The 20,783-nt window shown below is 39.2% G+C and overlaps 1 protein-coding gene across 2 annotated transcripts in view; it reads left to right on the plus strand.

Annotated features, from left to right (window-relative positions):
* Positions 1–771: 771 nt before the first annotated feature.
* bbs9 (Bardet-Biedl syndrome 9) overlaps positions 772–20,783 on the plus strand; it is a 179,320-nt gene continuing 159,308 nt past the window's right edge. For both annotated transcript variants that reach the window (XM_035948795.2, XM_023271681.3), the window contains exons 1-6: positions 772–906; positions 3,155–3,273; positions 4,092–4,242; positions 8,448–8,512; positions 8,638–8,751; positions 15,888–16,062. In XM_035948795.2, coding sequence (XP_035804688.1) covers positions 3,162–3,273; positions 4,092–4,242; positions 8,448–8,512; positions 8,638–8,751; positions 15,888–16,062 — 617 coding nt within the window. In that variant the 5' untranslated portion in view covers positions 772–906; positions 3,155–3,161. The remainder of the gene's footprint in view (positions 907–3,154; positions 3,274–4,091; positions 4,243–8,447; positions 8,513–8,637; positions 8,752–15,887; positions 16,063–20,783) is intronic.

Here is a 20,783-nt window from a genome sequence, read left to right on the forward strand (position 1 = left end):
GGTGATGGTGGTGGTGGGGGGTGAGACGAGGAGGGGTGATGAGGCTGTGGAGTCCAGAGGTGGTGGAGGATGGGGAGAGGAGAGATGCTGTTGGTGGAGTTGGTGGTAGAGAGCTGAGCTGTGAAGAAGGAGCTGGCTGGTTGGTGCTTTGATGAGAGGGAGGAGGGGTGGAAGAAGAAGTTGGAAGAAAACTTTCACTAAAACCATCTAAATAATTCTTTTACAACATTTTGTCTTTTAGCTCATAGTTAATTAGATAAGATCTAATTTGCATAACAATTTTAGAAAACTCGTAATACGGAAAACATTAACTTATAATTAACCAACTGGGGAAGTGTCATGGTGGCATCTATGAGTTATAAATGTCACCCTGTTCACCAGACGTGTCAATGGTTGTATGCTTCAACTAGTAACATACTTATCTAGGGGCAAACCCGATACATTCTTAAATAAAGCTTGTTCCCAAAGGGGGAGCTTTAAAACTGTAAAAGCAAAAAAGAAAAAACGTGAAAATGTAAACTATATAATAAACACTAACAACATAAGTTTCATCTTTCATATGAATAAATTCCATAGATTTAAATTAAAGCAACGTGTGGTAGTATGTATAATAAAAAAAATAACTTCAAATGCTTCAAAAAATATTTTATTTACTATAGACTTTATGTTAGTTTACACACCCATATGCTCGAGAGCACGTGCATAAGCAGTTGTACAAAAACTCCACTTCCCATCTGCCTGCCCGTCTATTTCCGTTCCTGCGCACTAACGCCCGGCTTCACCGTTGAGCGTCAGTGCCATGACAACAGGACGATGGCTGCAAGCAAGCGGGTGACAAATGTGATGTTTGCGTGACCGAGGAGAACCGAACCTTCGACTTTTACGGACTGGCTTGTTTTTGTAGAGGTAAGAAAAGCTCGGAAACGACGACGAGTGTGTTTTGTCACCAGCTCGGAAGCTGCGAAAACTAGCTAGTATCCAGGTAACTTGGAGAGCTTGCTAATTAGCCGGCTAAGCTACAGTAAATTCAGCCGGCTTGACGTTATCTGCAAGCTGATTTACCTGTAAGCATTTCCGGAATGCATCGTGTGTGTGTGTATAGCTTACAAAGTTTCGTGTTTTTGTGGTTCAAACATGGAGGAGGTTGTTGCCCAAACATGAGTCCTCCTGGGTCTGGAACAATAAACCCACAGGTGTCTGGTCATGTGCTGCTAAAGCTCAAGAGTATATAAAGTTGAATACGAAGGCCTAATTTACTCGTTTATTTCTCTTTCTCCTCCTTGAATGTTCAACCGAGCTTCTACTTTAGCTTCTGACTCAAGTCAAGCCTTAGTATGCTCAGTATTATGGGCACGTTTTAGACTACAATTCTCAAGACCCTATGTACAAATGAAAACTTTAATTTGACTTTCCATTTCCGTATGATTTAATGTGAGTAATGTCAAGCAGGTAACTTAAAATATAATTTAGAAATATATATTTAAATAGATTGTGTATGGTGTCCTGTTTTGTCTTGTTTCTTTCCATACTGCCTTGTCATGCATATTACATATGCAAAGTTATTTGTAAGTAAAAGTGGACAGCTGCTAAGTGTGCTTTTTCAAACTGTTTTCAGTCATTTGATGGGATATGACAATTAATTGATACATATGGAGAAACATTTCGTCAGAAAACAGTGCTGGCCAGAAGCAACACCCCACGAGCCAGTGAATGCTTAAAATAAGCAACAAGAGGATACCGTACAACACAAGAAATTAAACCTGAACCCCTCCATCTGAAAGTTACTCTTCTTATTTGTTTGGTGTCTGACACGTATTATCAAGCATCAAGTGTATTATTATGAATTTTGTACTGACTTCCAGGGTCTCAGAATGGGTCTTTGGTGGATGACTATGCCTGGCTGTAAGCATGTTTGGTCCTTGTACAGTAAAGGCAAAGAAGCTGTGTTGCCTTATTTGACAGAAGTCTATGCATGCTTCTGTTATTTCGGACCACATGGCAAGAAAAAGGTCTATTACAATGCACAGTATATTTCCCCTTTTTCTTATTTCTTATCATTTTGGCTGTGGCGATTTTCCTTTGACCCTAGCAAAAACGTCTTTAGGGGCCAGTTACTTGCTTCCATGCTAAAAACATTAGTTAAGGAAAATTTTAAATACACTTACGGTTATTCACACCTTTAAGTGGATGGGCTAATTTGTCAAAAGTGCAGGTCATGCGCAAGAGATTGTCCTAAGGAAAGTCAGGAAGTACAAAGTCATGCAGATAGTGACTGGATAATACTGTAAGCCTGTTGGAAATAATGTTGTTGTGATAATAGAATTATGCAGGTGAGATTGTGTACCATGACTTACAGTCTTGTTGTCTCCCATAAAACCTTTTAAACTTTGCTCTTTTATGAAAAATCTTTGAGTTCAAGGTGTTATATTCCTTTACCACCCACACAGGCCTGTATGGCAGTGTACTGTGCATAGGAGGGATTCTCTGTGTCTGGATTAGCTGCCTGTTCCACCTGCTCAGCATTTAGCAAGTAGAAAAGCTGCTTGCCCCACCTACCCCCCCTCCTCATTCTCCCTTCATAGCTCACACGGACAATCCTGAGGTCATGTAACTGGCTGCTTTCTTTCCAATTGGCTGCAGTTGTCAGTGTAATGCACTAGAGCTTCCTGGGTTAGTGGACCAAATGGATACTGGTCCAAGCTGTCACCATGCCAGGGGTTCAAAATCTACCATTCTGATTGGACCGATTATCCACAGTGCTTTTGTAGTGACCAGAGGAGTAGTGGTTTGATATTGTGCCAGCAGGTTAAATTTGGAAACAGACATGAATAAGTAGTACTTATCCCTTCTTCATTAACTACTGCGGTACTCTTGAGCAAGTCACTTTACCACAGTATTACTCCAGCAAGTGCTGCTCATGAATACAAGTTAATGTCATAATAAATATGTATGCTTTAAAAATGTAATTCTACTTGTTGTCTTTCATGACATACATATATTCGTTGTGTCTTTTTTGCTCATGTTTAAGATGAGCAATAGTTTATCTTAATGCTACAATTGGGATCATCAACTGGTAACATGACCAATAAAAGTTATATATCACATTCACAGAATTTAACCCTTCCTTCTTTGTTTTTTTTCTCCATCCAATTAGAGGCAGCATGTCTCTGTTCAAGGCCCGTGATTGGTGGTCAGCAGCGCTTGGTGAAGGGGAGGAGTTTGATCAGGGATGTCTCTGTGTTGGGGACGTGGACAACAGTGGCACTGGACATGGTGAGTGTATAGTGAGAAAAATGATACATCAAGCATCACACAGTATACAGACTGCAAGACCATATCTGAAATCTGTGTTGAGACCATATATGTCCTTAGTACATTACTTTCAATTTAAAGATTATGTATGGGTAAAAACACATTCATGCAGTTACAAAGTGAGCGCTGTGCCTGTATTCTCACAACAAAGTCAAGCATGTTGTGCACACATATAGGAAAGTACTGTATTGTATCTCCATTTGCCTAACTCTGAAACATTTTTTCCCACATTTCTTAATCTCAATATCAGCTGATCTGAGCATGTTGCCAGTCAACAACAGTAAATATAAACTAGTCCCAGTGAGACCATAATTACTGATGTTAAAATGAGTAGGATTATCTCCAATTCTGATTTTCGTTTTATGGCTTTATGCCAAATTTATATGAAAAAGCAGACATATTGACCAAACACATTGCACATCCTTGTTGATTTTTCCCTGAACAGTGGTAGTGCTAGTATGTAAGCAGTCTTGAAGTGGCCAAAACATGGCCACAACTCACAGGAAAGAAAATAAAACTTTTCTCTTCTCTGCATAATGATATAATGTATTTACCTCCATTTTTCTCAGGTTAGACCAGATTACTGCAGGTTATGTAAGACAAATGATTTGGTTGGTTACAAAGTAAGAACTGAGCCCTACTAAGGCATTTCATTTTTTGTTCCCTTTGCAGTGACAGCATCAGCAAAATTTGAAAGATTTGAAAGTCTGACTGCTGTCAGTATGTAATAACTTCTGTTCTCACCACAATTGTCCTTTTGTGTGTTTGTAATTTTGCAGATAAGATAGTGGTGGGCAGCTACATGGGGATGCTGCGAATCTTCTCCCCACATGCCAATAAGTCCAGCGAAACGGGTATAGCTGATGCTCAGCTCCTAGAAGTCCAGCTTCAAAATGCAATCATCCAGGTTGAAGTGGGAAAGTTTGTCTCGTAAGTATATCGTGCTAAACTGAGTCAAGACAACATAAGAAGCAGAAAGGACGTGCTGGAGCCATATTGGATTGTCTGTTGTCACATTGTGTCTTATTTTTAAGTTATTTTGATATTAGCTAAATGAAAATGACTTACTTAGTATTTAGACACTAAAATATACTCACAAAAATGTTTCTTTGAGCTGCCAAGCTGGTAGTTATTCTGTTTAGGGCGGCACAATGTGCTGTTTTTGCATCTACATTGCAATATGCAAATGTTCCGTAGTCACATTGCCGAAAGTAAATTGTAAAGTAACTTAAATTAAATCAAACACATCTGGCTGCAACTGCTTGATGCAGAAAGCAAAAAATTGCATTTTGCACGTGCACAACAAGATGAGCAAGGTACAGGAGAGAAACCGTGAAAAGACATTAATCAACAACATTAATCATTGGTCAGTGCAGCTTTAAAGTGTTGTATGAAGCTATGTTAAAAAAAAAAGAAAGTGGAATCATAGCCATTTAATTGATGCTCATAACTGAAGTGTCTTTTGCTTAGAGAGGCCATCAGAGGGTTCTGTTGTCAAGGACACTGTGCTGTTAACAGAGAGACTGGTCTGCTTCAGGAACTGAACCTCAGAGCCGTCCGGGTGGCCAGAACGCACAGAGTAGTCATCCTGTAATCGAAAGCTCAGTTCTTCTGTGCTACATATGTGTGCTTCTATGCAGTAATGAATCACAGGTCTTTCTTTAACTCTATGTCGTGACCTTCTGTGAATTATAAGCATTCATAGTATAGCCTATAATAAAGCCTTTCTTTAAACTGCAGGGCAGAAACACCCATTCATAACTTAATGCGCTGCTTTTTCATTCACAGAAAAAACCATCCCTGCTGTTACTTACCACCACATTATCATGTCTTTTTTTCACTACAGTGCATGCTAACCCCAAACCAAGACTGTCAGGAGGTTCTGTCCCTACTTATGATTTACCATGACCTATCAGCCACCCAGCAGCCCAAACATAGCTGTGCTTATAATATCAGGCTAACCACTGAGTTGCTAGCATAGCTGTTGGAAACCAAGGGCCCCATCCTGCTTTGTTAATGCATTTTTGAATCTTAAGAGCTGGCCACCTCCAAATCAAGGTCAAGCAAAATGTGCAAATGTCTCCAGAAAAAATGACTTGTTTTCTTGGAGCACAGATGATAAAATGACCTGTTACGTCCAAAACTATGTGAATGTGGGGGAAGGTGACAGATAATGAGACATAAGGAATGAAGTGAGTGTGTACCCTGATTTTGTACCAGAGAGTCATTCAGAACTAGAGCAACAAGTAGAATACAAAAAGAGAATGAAAGCAAACATCTTTTGAAAGAATAAATAGAGCTTTTCTATTATAATTAAAGCAAGGGTATACATGATTAAGACGCACCCTTGCTCCATTCCAAAACCACAGATATTTATAGCTGCACTTGTACTTGGTCTGTGAAAAGTAGCTCATAGCAAACTGTATAGATGCAGCAGCTTAACTCACATTAAAAAATAAAAGTAAGAACACAGTAGCATATTTGACCTCATCAAGGGACATTTTTGTATGTCTCACTTTATGCCTCTTATTACTGAGAAATATCAGTTAATTCAATCAACTGGCTCAAGAAAATTTCAGGGACATGAACAGAAAATCAGTCTTCGTTGTTTCATAGTTGCTTGTAATTGGCATCTGTATAACCATCATCTGCTTTTGCTATAGACTGTCTTGGGAAATATTCTGAAACTTTTTAATGGAACATGGAGCAAGATGTTTAATTATCGGCCTGTCTGTTTGTTGGCAGCATTACTCAAAAATGAACAAACAGATTTGGATGAATTTTCGGGGAAGGTCAGAAATGACACAAGGACCAACTGATTAGATTTTGGTGGTGATGTGGCTTATAATCGGAATCCACGGATTTGTTAAAGATTTCTGTATCATTGCGAGATAGTGGCACGGCATCACTGTAACTATGACAACAAGTAAACACTACGTCAGCTGTCTGCTGATGATCACATGATTACGATCCTACTAAAAATCGACCATTGTGGACTTATCAGCACTTATCTGTCCGAAATGATAGAAGAAACAGTTGATTAAATTGTGGGGGTGTTTCCCAGTCCCATCAATTCCCGCCACCTGCTACATATTTAGGTCACGCGATTCGGTAATTCGTACATAACGTACACACATGCATAACAAGCGCCTGTGCTCAACGCAAGGTCATTTTGTTTGTGGGTACATTCTATAGCGCCGTGATTTCTGCCACAACCTTTTTCAAGATTTCAGCCGTTGGAAATGATAAGACTGAACAGCCGTGACGGAGTACTGGGCTTTCTGAGTGCTTTTCTTGTTTCACATTGTGGAGCTTCACACTGTCAATGATTTGAATACAGGCCAATTTTCTTCAAGTGTGAGTGTTTTTTTCCTCAAAGGTCACACTGGTGCTACTTGGCTGTGGTTCAGTGCAGCAGAAATGATGGTTAGAGATATATCCATAAGCAATCAGGCAACTGTGCAGTAAAAATATAAATCTTGCTGTCAAAATTTTGAATAACAGAAACTCCAATACTGTTGAAATGCCTGAATTTATTTATGTTTTACATACATTTAATTAAAAAAAATACTTTTATTAATCTTTCCATGTTGAAAATCTATTACTTGTAATGTGTAACCAATCCAATCACCTCAGGCACCTCTCTTTACTGTAACTACTGTTAAAGAGAGTTTTCTTTTTTTTTTATACAAGTGGTTGATAGAGTTTCATTGCATAACATGCAAGAGAAGAATGACATGCACTGTGTAAATTTTGCAGAATGTTGTGTTGCCACATGAGCACAAAAGCACAAAATGTTAAAAGAGACAAACTGCAAGAATTCTCACCTTACGTGAAAAGCAACTTCTGTAGCCTATCACAGTGCCAAACATATACTTATGCCAAGAAGGTGCCACAAATGTATCTGCAGCCTTGCACTGGGCCACTTATCTGCCAATGGTTGTATTACATAAATCTTTTTTTATTTTTTTGTGGTAATCATATCTTCAGCATTGTGTGGTGCAGCTGGAGTTTCAAAGCCTCTAATTTGGTAAAACAGTAAATAAGAATACATAGACGGTCTGTTCCACTTTACAGTTATCGTTTGGTGCAGTAATTACACAGTAAATTAGACATAAACACCTTCACTTTTCTGTTAAACTACACAAGGAATTGAAGTCAGAACTCTGACAGAGTTGTTGTCTTGCTTTACTGTTAATCTCGACACTAATACCTCACATTGCCTTACTGTGGCTGCACAAGAACCTACTGGAAACCAAGGTTTCTGGGAAAAGCTGTGGTTTGTTTCGAAGGCTTCCCACATCATCACACTGGGAGCAGAATCCAACTAAATCAGTCTGTTTGGAAGACATCGTGTTTAGTTACCTGCGGTTTTTCTACACAACATTCTTCAGAGCCTGGTGGGCATTTTGGAAGCTGGCCTCGACAACGAAGCACGTTGTAAATATTGTTAGGGCAGACCGAGGTGGGCAGATGGTGAAAGGTTTTGTTTCAGCACTGACTGGCGTGGTTTTTTAAGGGAGAAAGAAAACTTGTGGGATCCAGTTTGCTGCTCTCGTCTTGTTGTTCTCTCAACAAACATAACAACAGCGGTAGAAGGTTCGGCGGCATTTGCTCTGGGTCCAAGACATGGACAGACTCCTTCTCTGTGGGTGTGCGGTGAAGTAAATAAGTGAAAATCTAGGATCAGCGTCACTGGAATATCACCTACACCTCAACCATAACCAATGTTTAAATAAATACACCAGCTGTTGCAGCAATTATTTTAAAATAAGGGTGGATAGCTGAGAACATGGATTCGACCACAATGGCAGGAAACATCTGCCCTGCTGGAATGTCTCTGGAAGAATCTGTATCTTCACCAGTTGCAGGGCTGAAGCTCTGTAGCAACTGTTGAAAAACTTTTATCAAGCTTACAGCTACATGGTTCTGGTCGAGATTTCTGTGTATATTTGTAGAAATTTGTGTACATCCAACATAATGTACATGTCATTTAGGAAGTTTGGGCTCTGGCAGATGCAAAATGATTCAGTTTTGTTGGTTATTGTTAACCATCAGTTCTTGTGTGGTATTGTCGACGATGATTTGGATTTTGGCTGTATTGTGCCAAAACCTATCGTTCCCTGTCCTTTCAGGTGTTCAGAACTTCTTCACTTGGCTGTTCTTCATCCCAGGAAACTGTCAGTCTACTCTGTTTCAGGTAATGAACATCGACACAAATTCAATCCATATAAAAAATAAACACTTTCCTCTTATATTCACTATATCTCCTCACACCTTAAATGAGCACAATGACTTGTGTTTTTCTGACCTGTGTATATGCAGGAACTGCAGGGAACGTGGAGCACGGTGACCAATACCAGATGAAGTTGGTTTATGAGCATAACCTCCAAAGAACGGCCTGCAATATGACGTATGGCACTTTTGGAGGAGTCACAGGTAGCAACTTAAATTTTATGCTTTACATATGTGCTTTAGCTGACATAAGGCATAATTGCCAGCCAACTTGACTTGTGACATGAGGTTTCCAGATACCAATATTACTTGAGTACATTTTATCCAAACATTGGCCTGAAAAAGCCTCATTCATGTACAAGTAAAGTACACAGTCCATACCTAGATGAGGATTAAAGCTTAGCTGTGGCCCTAATTTTCAAAAACAGATAAGACATATAAAAGTGTCCTACAATCACAGACGATTTTTTGTGTCTCTTGGTAACGCCTCTCTGACGGTAGTGCTATACGTCACGCTTACACATGTATGTCATTTACGCTAAAGAACACTTTATGTCCAGTAGAAACAGTGGCTGGCAATAGAGCTATAGGGGCTAGACATTTAATTGTGATGGTTATCATTTGGTTTGGGGGTTGGGGAGTATGTTGTAGCAATGGGTGTCCTCACAAACATATAGAAGTACATATACTTGTGTCTGAGTGTGAGAGTGAACGAACATCTGTGCATTTGCCTTGGCAAAAGTGGCCACTGGCAGCACTGGACAAATACAAAAAACTAAAGTCTGTAAGAAAAGTGAGGGAGGGAAAGAGGGAGAAAGAGAGAGAGAGAGAGAGAGACAGAGAGAGAGAGACAGAGAGAGAGAGAGAGACAGAGAGAGAGAGAGACAGAGAGAGAGAGAGAGAGAGAGAGAGAGAGAGAGAGAGAGAGAGAGAGAGAGAGAGAGAGAGAGAGACAGAGAGAGAGAGAGAGAGGTCATGTAGCTGCTCTCTCTTTAGTCAATTGGGCTTTTGGAAAAACCAAGTAGGGGAAAGCCCTCGAGCAGTCAGCATCCAAGAAAAACACACACACACACACACACACACACACACACACACACACACACACACACACACACACACACACACACGGACAGATGGGGAACCCCCTTTAAAGGAGAGAAAATGGCATTTCCAAATAAAGGCTGTATTGTCAAGGTGTGTGTGTGAAGAGAGAATTTGCCAGACTGTGTGGCCTGGTATGGTGAACCCGTCATTCGCTCCATGTTTAGAGAGTCTGTCTGTCTCTGTGTGCGTGCATGTGTGTGCACGTGCATGTGTGTGTGTGTACTTGATTGATAGAAAGAACAGTGTGGGCTCATTAAAACCAATACCTTGGCATATACTGAATACACGTGGGTAGCACATACCACGAACCAATAAGTGTGACTGTGTTTTCACGTGTTTTCTGGTAGTACCACTCGGTGTAGCAGGTCTTAGAGATGTCAAGCAAGCTTGAACACATCTCACGCTTTGGAACAAACGGCACTGCCAGGCAGTCTTTGTCCTGTGTGTCAATGAGGGTTTGCATGGCCACACTAGAAAAACACATAAAACTGTACAATTTGATATTCATGCATGCAAAATGCAGCATGCACTCGCTTTTACTTTTCTTTCGTTTTGAGGACAATCACTGACATAAGGCCTTCTCTAGCCCTTTAACATCACAATTAAATACATACCACCATATTTTATCCAAATTTTAAACTTATTCCTAAAATCAAGCCTCAACTCACATAGGCCTTTTGAGGGTGTGTCAGAAAATCAAGATGTCTTCACTTTTAAGGTCTAAAACTCAATCTGGTCCTCACAGAGATCCTTAAAGTACACACATACCATCACACAGTTACAATCACACATTTAAACACAAAATACACAAGATAATCACGCATGCAAATACACACACACATATAAACAGACATTTTAGTGCACTAAAAAGACTCTTTCCTCTCCTTAATTGAAGTCATCCTCTCCATTCCTGCTGTTTCCTACTTCATCCACTAGATAGCAGTACAGGCTCTGGAATTGCACTTAGATTGTACCCACTGTATTTCTTAAATTAATACAATTCTGTATTTTTTTATATGCATGGGGAAGAATTCCCTTTTCCCACCTCTCAGCAGGTAGGTCAGAGTTCAGCTGCAGAATAGTGCCTCTGGAACTAGTACAGATCCATTGTTTTGCTTAAGAAGAACTTCAGCAGAACGGTGTGCAAGTTACATTTGTCGCTGCTGCTATTTTGCCTTAACTCTTTTCTTGTGGCATTCAGAACGATGGAGCATTTACTTGTGACCGCTCACACTGGTTCTCTAAAGTGCGAGTAAGTCAACTGTACCAACTGTAACATTTGGAAAAAATAGAAACCTGTCAGTGTCACAGTATATTGTATATGAAAGTAAAAAATATTATGACATAAAAGCAAAGATGAGAGAAAAATCTAAAAAAAAAAAAAACAAATATGCACAATGTTAGCTTAGCAAAAATATTTTTATCTTTATATTTTACATGTTAATAATCCGGCAACCTTGCATCCAAATCACCAGGTTACTGTCTATATTCTTTTTTTTTTTTGACATTTCAACCTTGTTTTTATTCATGATAGACTTTAACAGGAGTTTTCCCCAGTGCTTAGACAGTAGAAGCAGACTGGAAACATGGCAAAAAATTGGAAGATGACACGCAAATAAAGTTCTCTAGCCATAATCAAACCAGACATGTTGTGATGACATGCGATTAGTGGTCGTAACCACTAGGCTTCCAGCGAGCCCTTACATTTAATTAGCATGCTCTATAATTAAAATGTTAGGCTGCTTGTGTTTCATAATATACCTTATTTTGCGCTGCTGTCCATTATTTTTATCTTGGCGGGATTCAGTTTTAAAACCAAGTTGCCAGTAATAGAAACCGCTGCTTTATTCATAACTTATGTGTGTTATATTTGACTATATACATACAGGAAGGGGTATTTTTATTGGTCATGCCCTTGTTAAGATCAGATTAATTGCTGATCTGGGTGTGTTTGATTTGAGGAAGCTGCTCGTTGTTTGAGCTCTCCTCACTGTTTCACATAGTTTACAAGAAATTGAGCTGATCTCACGGCTGATTGGCTACAAAGCAAACACATACACACATTCATAATTATTAACACACACGCACAGCGGAGGGTGTTTTTCTACGCTAGTTTACTGAATAGAGAGTGTTGGTCGCCGTTCCCAGGCAAAACCAGCTGAATGTCTGAAAATCGAGTTTCCTCTGTGTGTTTCTTGCCCTGATGGTGTGTGACAGCACTCTGCACTCCAACATTCAAAGTGTGTGTTGGATATGGAAAGCCTCAACTGTGTGTGTGTGTGTGTGTGGGAGTGTTTTTGCAAGTCGTGTCTGCTCTTACACGTGAGTGTGTGTTGGTCTATAATAGCAGCCATTTAGCAGTGCTGTAGGCACCGTAATAGCAGCTCTGTACTAATACTGCTCTAATAGCTGGGCTGCCTTTGGGTTTGGGTCACATTCAGGCCACACACACTCAGAGTATGGACTGGTCTTCTGCGAGCTTTGGTCAGACACATACACACATACAAAGTACATACACACATAGTCACACACACAGACACATGGACATACACTCATGCACAAAGCAAATTGGCACACTCAGATGCCTCCATTCACATGTACCGACAGACTCTCTCCCTTTTCTCACACACTCTCACATTCTCTCCCTCACACACAGAGGTGAGGCGCTGCCCACTGCAGTGTGCAGCCAGCCTCTGTGCTTTGTTGGCCGCTCGGTGTGCTTGTTCAACATGTCTTATTAATGACACTAATACAAGCCTGTTTCCTCCACTGTGTCTGAGCAGCGGCGCTCTCATACTGGGCTCTTTGACACGTTATACCTAGGTGTGGGCGTGTGAAATTACATGTGCGCAGTTGCTATTATGGCACAGCTTGGCTCTCATTTTCAGTACATAGCACTTTTCTATATTATTGATGATCCAGAGCACTGTCAGGCTGTCTGAGTGTGTGTTGTTTTGACCCTCGTACTGCGTTACAGGGTGGGAAATGACCACCAGACACCTGACAAATCCGGTAAGTGTTTGTCTGGGAGGAAAGTCTGCTCCTCAGGTCGCCACCTGTGTTTGGAGTCATGTTCTTTTCATATTAAAGAAACAGCTGGTGAAACAAAAAGTTGACTATGTTGGTGTTTTTTTTTTCAGTTCTGATTTGCTGCTCTGAACTGATGTATTTCCATGAGCCTGAAACGTAATGCAGATTGTGAAAACACTGCCACTCTTTATTTTACTGTTCTGTTGTTTTCTAAGAATTACCTGGTTATATCTTGAACATTTCCTTGAGAGAAGTGTGTGATGTGATATAGGTATGCAGAAAATGATGGCAAAAGTGACAATGTTCTGAGGCTGCCAATTTAGATATTTGTATTCCCACCCCAACACCTCCTGCTATCCACACCCCCGTCATCCCCACTCTCACCCAACTAGTCGAGGCAGATGGCCGCCTTCCCTGACCCTGGTTATGTCTGAGTTTTTTTTTTCCCCTCCCTATCCCGTGTTTTTTTTCGTTCCTTCCCACCGTCGTTCATAGGGAATCCAAAGGCAACTTTGAATTGTTGGATTTTCTCTCTTCTCAGTTTAGAATTAGAAAGGTCTGCCCCTTACTATACTAAGCGCTTTGAGATGGCATATGTTGTGAATCTGCACTATATAAATGAGATTTAGTTGAAAATTTAATTATTCTTTCTCAAAAAATTGTGATACATTTGCACTATTCTGGTAAATTCTATGCTTTATGTTTTGTACATTAACCTGGCCAGACTGAAAGACTCTCGATTTTATCTATAAGAAGTTCAAATGCATTGTTTTCGCGAAATATCCAAGGAAATTATTAGGAATTTACAAACACATAAATTAAAACATTTCCAAACACATCGTAGTATAACAATCTTTATGAAGTGTCATGTTATATTTTGTACATTAAAGATAAAATGTAGACTTTGCATGAAAATAGTGATATGCATTATGCATTGGAGAAAGTTGTCTTCAATGACATGGCATTCGTAATATTGCCGGCATTTTTTATGTTACCTGTCATTATCATAATTCCCAAGAAAAAACAAATGCAAGTAGAAAACGGACATCATTCAACTTTTACGTGACAAGACAGATCATATATTAAAAAATTTACCAAAAAGCCAAAAACTATGCTGTTATTTTGAGGAAATTGCTGTTTCGGGCAGCCTAAATCAGCAGACAGTAAAGCTTTAGCTTTAATTTAATTACATTTAAATGGCAATCATCATGGTTTAGATATAATTCAAAATAATACACAATTCTAGTGTTGACAAGACACTGTCAACACCACAACTGCCTAGAGCTTGTCTATTTCCACACATTTTCCACATTAAGGACAGTTGCACAGCAGACATTTGTAATCAGCAATTTTGAAATGAGTATAATGCATTCAGTCTTCAGAAGAAGAATAATCTGTGTTTCATATAAGCTTACCTTTCCTTAAAAACACACACACACGCACGCACAGAAATGCACACGAGTGCTAATGCAAATCCTCACATTTGCAACGTAGACATTCTCCTTTAACATTTGCTGTTGGCTCATTATCAAACATTGTTTCTAACACACTTGTATTCAAAAGGCGTGTTCGTGGTGTGAGAGACCTTGTCCTTCAGTGTGTTAACGGCCACCCTGAACGGCCACTCATCACTCAAACACACACAGACACGCACACACACTCATGTGTTTACGCAGGATAGGTGTGTAGTAGTGTGCGGCTTTTCTGTCTAAATCCTTGGTGATAGATGTTAAGTGTGTGTGTGTGTTGCGCTGTAGGTGGCTGTCTCCCTGACCTCTAGTTGATGGCAGTGTGAGTTTTAATAGCGCATTGAGGCCTAATTATAGTTCTCTGGTCACACAGCCCCACTGCTTTATGACCATGTGTGTTGCTGTGTGTTTTGTGTGTCAGGGCTTAGTATGTCTTGCATCGGGCCATTGCTAATAAACACACACTCTGGTACACTTTCATACTCGGAGCCAGGTGTGTCTGTGTGTGTGTGTGTGTGTGTGTGTGTACATGTGTGTGTGGAGGTGTTAATGGAGATATCAGATTCAGCCAGAGGGAAAAATGTACCTTGCAGCACAACACGACATCACGGCTGAAATAAAACAGAAGCCATGAAAGACATTTAGGATTGTTGGTCTTTCATTTTTTTTTTTTTAAACAGCAGAGTGAGAGCTGCCATACAACAGAATATGAAACTCAAAAATGCAATGCCTTTTAAGCTACCAGCTACTCTTGTTTCTCTTGCATACACTGTCTTTGAGGCAAAAAAAGTACAGGAATGTAGGTAAAACAGTATAAAAAGCTGTGTGCTTCAGATGAGCTAAGTTGTTTGCTATGCTGTCTGACCCTGTCTAAAGGCCAAAGTGTATATACCTGTTTCGAATGGTGGAGCTAAAAGCCTGCTGTCACAGAGAGCGACCAGGCGTGATGAATTGTGGATAATGGAGCACACTTTGAGATAATCACTCTTCAAAGATGTTCATGGTGTTGAACTTGGTTGTTCACACAAAAAGTGATGGAAGAGGATGAAGGAAAGCTTGGGAGAAAAGTTCAAATCCTGCTTGCTTTCATGCCTTAGAACACATGACCTGTTGCTATATGAAATGTATGCTTTTGGATGTACACCAACCCAGAATTATGTCAATCATGTCTTTATTGCAGATTTATCTGTCAATCTTAGTGAGTGATCTATTATTCCTTTAGTCTGTAAAATATCAGAAAACAAACTGAGAAACACCCATCAAAACATCCCGGAGTTCGAAGGTACATTTTAACAGTGCATTCAAAAAGCAAAGATATTCAGTTTTTCAGCTCCAAATAACACCGGAAAGCATTCATAAACATTTGGAGATGCTGTATTTAGAGAATGTTTGACATTTTTCCTTGATAAAGCACGTAACTTGTTGTTGTTTGACTTATCAATTAATCAGCTAAGTAAATGAGTCACGGGGGAGTGTGCATGTGGTATTTGGTATTCTTGTTGCCCTTATCTCTAAAGGAGAAATTACTCCAAGAGGCAAACATGTACACTTTGATGCGTTTTCAAAGTAAATTTCTCTGTAGTTGTAAGACCACAGTAACAAACGGCATACAGGGAATTTCATAAAAAATCTAAATTTAAAAATCATATTATAAATGGCAACAGCATGTATGATTTTGGTTTCAATGGAATACGATCAAATATTTGTCCCCTTTCCTTTCCCCTCTTTCTCCATCAGGTCACCATTCCCTGTGTATCCAATCTATGGATGGCATGCTGATGTTCTTTGAACAGGACAGCTACTCCTTTGGCAGGTTCCTCCCTGGTTTTCTGCTGCCGGGGCCACTGGCCTACAACTCCAGAACAGACAGCTTCCTCACCGTGTCCTCTGCACGCCAGCTCGAAAGCTACAAGTAGGTTTTCTTTTTACACCTTGATTTCACTTCACTTCTTTATGTCATTAACAGTGATGTTATTAGAATTATAATTTTTTAAGCACCCTTCGAAGACAAAAGTAGAAGGTTCCTTACAATAAAAGAGGATATTGTAAGTAAATAAAATCCAAAGCATAAAATATCATAACGTAAAATAGTTACAACATATACCCACAGTTTCGAATGAGACATATGATCAAAGTGAGTTTTCTGAGTCTCAGATGCAGCTCTACCTAATGTGATTCAGCAGAAACTGAGCACAACAAACGCTGCATCAAATTTAGTCACAGTAGTACTGCAGTTGATGTGCCACACTTTGCTACATTTGAATATGGTGCAGGTTGTATTATTTATAACAGATACATCCTGGTCCCAGTGCAGGAACCTCCAATATGAAAGGGGTTATAGTGAATTGTCTAAATGTCTTGATGCAATATACCTCATCTAACTGTCCATGTAATTTAGTGTGAATGCTGTATATTGCTGACTTTATATTCTTAAATGAGAAAAAGCATGTTATAAAAAAAACCCACATATTTTCAAGTATGCATCTGTAGGCTCTAGCATTACAAAGTTATTTGAGGTTATCTGATGTCATTCTACAGCATCAGCTGCCGATGGTTAGTGAGCTGTGCTGACTAAAGCTTCACCATCTTCAGGGCATCTGTTCTCACTGCAGAGCTTGTCTGGACGGATCAAAACAGACACACATGCACATGCACATGCACACGCACACACGCACACATGGTTTGATGGGAAAGTACCTCACTTTAATGTAAGTGCAAGCACGCTTCCCCTTCCCTCTGGCTGAGGCATATCCTTTAGAACTCTTACAGACTGTGTGGGTGTAAGTTATACATGTGTAGTTTTCTGTCCCAGCTGTTTGTTATCTAGGTGCCCCCCACCACTGTCAAGAGACTCTCCAGACTAGATATCTCAGTGGAAACACTGACTTCACAACTCTCCCTGGCTGTGCAAATACAGCCTTGCAATGCACATACTGTAGTAAATTACACAAAGCCCACCAGAAACAGAGAACCCTCACATAAACGATAACACTGCATTACTAATAGCAACAAGCTTGTTATTTCCTTTACATGCTTACATGTATTGGATACAGTCTACCAAGGAGCACTGAGGTTGATTGCAAATCTTAAATAATTTTCTCACCATTGCATGTTATTCGCTCGAATTGTAGACTCGGTCAGTCGTATGTTCAAGTTTATAAAGCTCTTCTTGATCTGCTTTCTTAGCATCTATAGCCAAAAAATAAGTCGGCCGTCCTCTTTGCTTGCAATCAGTTGAAAAAATGTCAGAATCTTAAATAGTTAATTGAACTAAGTGAGTTAAAAAGACCTTTACAGAAGTTGGAGACAGACAAATTTGTATGTACATGTTAGGACTCACATTGACCCTGAATGATCATCGTCATACACTTGTGACATCATTTAAAAAAAAATCTGTAATGCACTCTTAATCTTAATATCAATAGAGTTATGTCTGTATATCTGTAACCTGTGAAGCTATGCCTCTGTGTATCTGGGTCAAGTAGCTAAAATTTGTAGCTAAAAGAGATTCTTAATCTCAATGAGTCATTTTCAAAGAAAGGAGGGGAATATAAAAATACTTAAATAGTGTGTAGTATACACACTTTAAACCAACATAATGGGTTTGATTTAAATTGATTTATTTTAAATAGACCTTTCTGTACCTTTATGTTTACTTTGTAAACATGAGTTTTAAAATGCCATGGCACATCTGTGATGATGAATGTGCAACCAAAGATGCTCACTCAACCTAGACGAGGATTATTGGCTGAAACATCTAAGTGACTGCATCAAAGTCTTTTAAACAAATAGTATAATTAAATTCTATGGTCAGTTTTAATGTAACAAGTAAACCTATTGTTGGTTTCTCTCTCTGATATCAATTTTTGTAGGATTTTGACTAGATGACTGTAAGTCGAGTGGTCAGCACTGACACAAAATGATGATGATTCTGTCCTCGCCTCCTCCTCTCATGTCCAAATGTGCTTGAGCTAGACATGGAAACCCAAATTACTTGTGATGTGTGTAAATAAGTGAAAACATATTGTGATCACCATCAACATTTATGAGCTGGTTGGCAACATTTTCCAAACACAGATTACTTGGCTTAAAAATTATCCACTTAAAAAGAGTGCCGAATGTAAGTGATTGTGTCGTTGAAATGATAGTGAACAATAACAGTGATGCATGTGGAGTATGCCAACTTTGGTGATAAAGCATGGGTCGCTGATGCACAAAAAATGCTTTTGCTATAACAAAACAGCAGCAGGATATGAGTTAGCAGTAAAGTAGCAGATGCATTCACTGCACTGTTCGAAGAAAGCATTAACAAATAATGTTTCAGCTAAAATGCTTCAAGATGAGATCAAAGGGTTGATGGCCTTTGGCCTAAACACTTATCAATTACACATAAATAAATAGAAAACAGACTGTTTTGCTTGGATTTTTATGCGAGTTGGATGTCGATTTCTAAGCACTGTCATGCTGCAAATTACCATAATAAAATTCTTAATCTCTATGATGGCATTCGATTATTGTGATGTAAATGTATTTTTTCTGGTTCTCAGATCTTTGCTTGACTGTGAGGAATCTCTTAATATTTACCTCTGATAGGAGTCTGTTTTAGATTTTTATTACAACACACTTAGAGGATTGGTTCACCCTTTTCTACAACCCGGCACTGATGTGTTACGGCTTTACTGACTGTTATATATATTCCATATCAGATGGCGAGGTCAGAGCTTTGCAGACTGTTATACATTTAATATCATATGACTGGTCAAACTGTTCTGCCTCGCTCAGTTTATTTAGCCTGTTGGACCCTCTCCTGCTCTGATGAATGAGAGCTTGATTTGGTTACTCTGTGTGCATGTGTGTGTGTGTGCGTTGGCGTCAGCTTTCAGATTTTAGTTTGTGTTTATCCATGACACTGAGAAAGCATATGCATGTAGTGTGTTTGCACAATTTATGTGTGTATGTGTGGGCGCACAGTGTGTATGTATATGCTTGTGTGATGTATATATCGAAGGTAAATGAGTGTGTTTGTTTGTGTTTTTCGGAAAGATCGTCTTTCATATAAATGAGGTGACTGTTTCCTCAACCTCAGTGTCCTAAACTCTACATGATGACTGATACCACCTACACACACACACAGACACACATACGTATATGCATGTACACACACACACACACACGCACACACTCCTGTACACACAAAGTAACAAAGTCAGCCCCTTCCGAAATTGTCCATTGTGTGAGAGTGCAAACTATATTCACGATAAACGTCTGTTAAATGGACACAAAAAAGTTAATGTGTGTTTAACTGTCTGTAGTGATTGTGTGTCTTTTTCTTCCCTCTTATGTACTGGGCATTCAGGTGAATAATCACATTTCTGTGGTTTTTCTAAATTTTCTGTCGTACACACAGGGCTTTGTGTGACTTTTGCCTTCTTTCATAATGCTTAAATCAACATCTAACCAAATACTGATGGATGGAGCCAAACACGCTCAGTTACACACACACACATGTTCAGTTTTAATTTATTAATGCTACCTCATTCCCCATCATTAGTAAAATATCTAAGTGAAGGGTCGAATTGAAATATCAAAACAGAGTGAAAGAATACAGTTATTTTATAGTGTTGTTTTAGTATTATTAGCCTGAATTTAATCCATTCACTCATACAAGTCTGCCTGTCGATCCATTGAGTGTTGCTTTAAAAGCTTAAAACCCCTGACATGTTTAATATATTTTTTAGTCCATTTTCTTCCCCAGGAAATGGTCACGGCATGATGAAAAGGTTTCTTTACTGGCAGTCATCCATAAAGCTCATTAGTCTGCTCGCCGTTTCTCATACATGCTCAGCAGCGGGTCCTGCTACTGTACGGATGAGTTCAAAACTATAAATCTCGCGTTGTATTGCAAAACTCAAAGTTTACAACACTTCATTTACTATTTATACACAGTGTAATGTTGAATTAATATCACTTTTTGGGTCACATATGGTAATCAGGTTTATTCAGGTATAAAATGTTGTTCAGGCAATTAAATGGACAGGAATCTGATGTGTTTCTGTTCTACAGCAAAAATAAACAGAATTAATTAAAACAAGGAAGTAATAGTCTTTAGAAGAACCCATGCATGGGAAGTGACAGCACCTGAATGTGATTTATTTTTTATTTCATTTAATTTCTTTTTTTTTCTTTTTAGAAAATTTAAACAGTAATGGGACATTCAGGAGACCAAGCAGCCTATAATTTGTACCAGTGCAGTGCCCCAGTTTCATGCTACCTAACCGTAAGAAGTTTTGAGGATGTAGTGTTCAGACACTAAAAGCATAAACTAGCGTTATTCCAACAAAACAATGATTGACAGCATCTTATATGCTAACATGCTGATGTTTACTAGATATTGTTTAGCTTATTCACCATCCTATTTTATTCTATTTGCATGCTGCCATTTGCTCATTTGCAGCACAAATTATGGCTGAGGTTTTTTGGAACGTTGTTTGCACATGTGTTTGGTCCCAAACTAAAGTACTGAGCAAATAACTTTCTAACCTCGTGGCAGCAATAGATGAAATGTCAAGGGATTACCAGAGTTGTTATGTATGTGCAAGATTTTGGAGCAGTAACTTTAATACGTATTTTAGT

This window comes from Amphiprion ocellaris, chromosome 9 (assembly GCF_022539595.1).
Source record: "Amphiprion ocellaris isolate individual 3 ecotype Okinawa chromosome 9, ASM2253959v1, whole genome shotgun sequence".
In the NCBI taxonomy this organism is placed as follows: Eukaryota; Metazoa; Chordata; class Actinopteri; family Pomacentridae; genus Amphiprion; species Amphiprion ocellaris.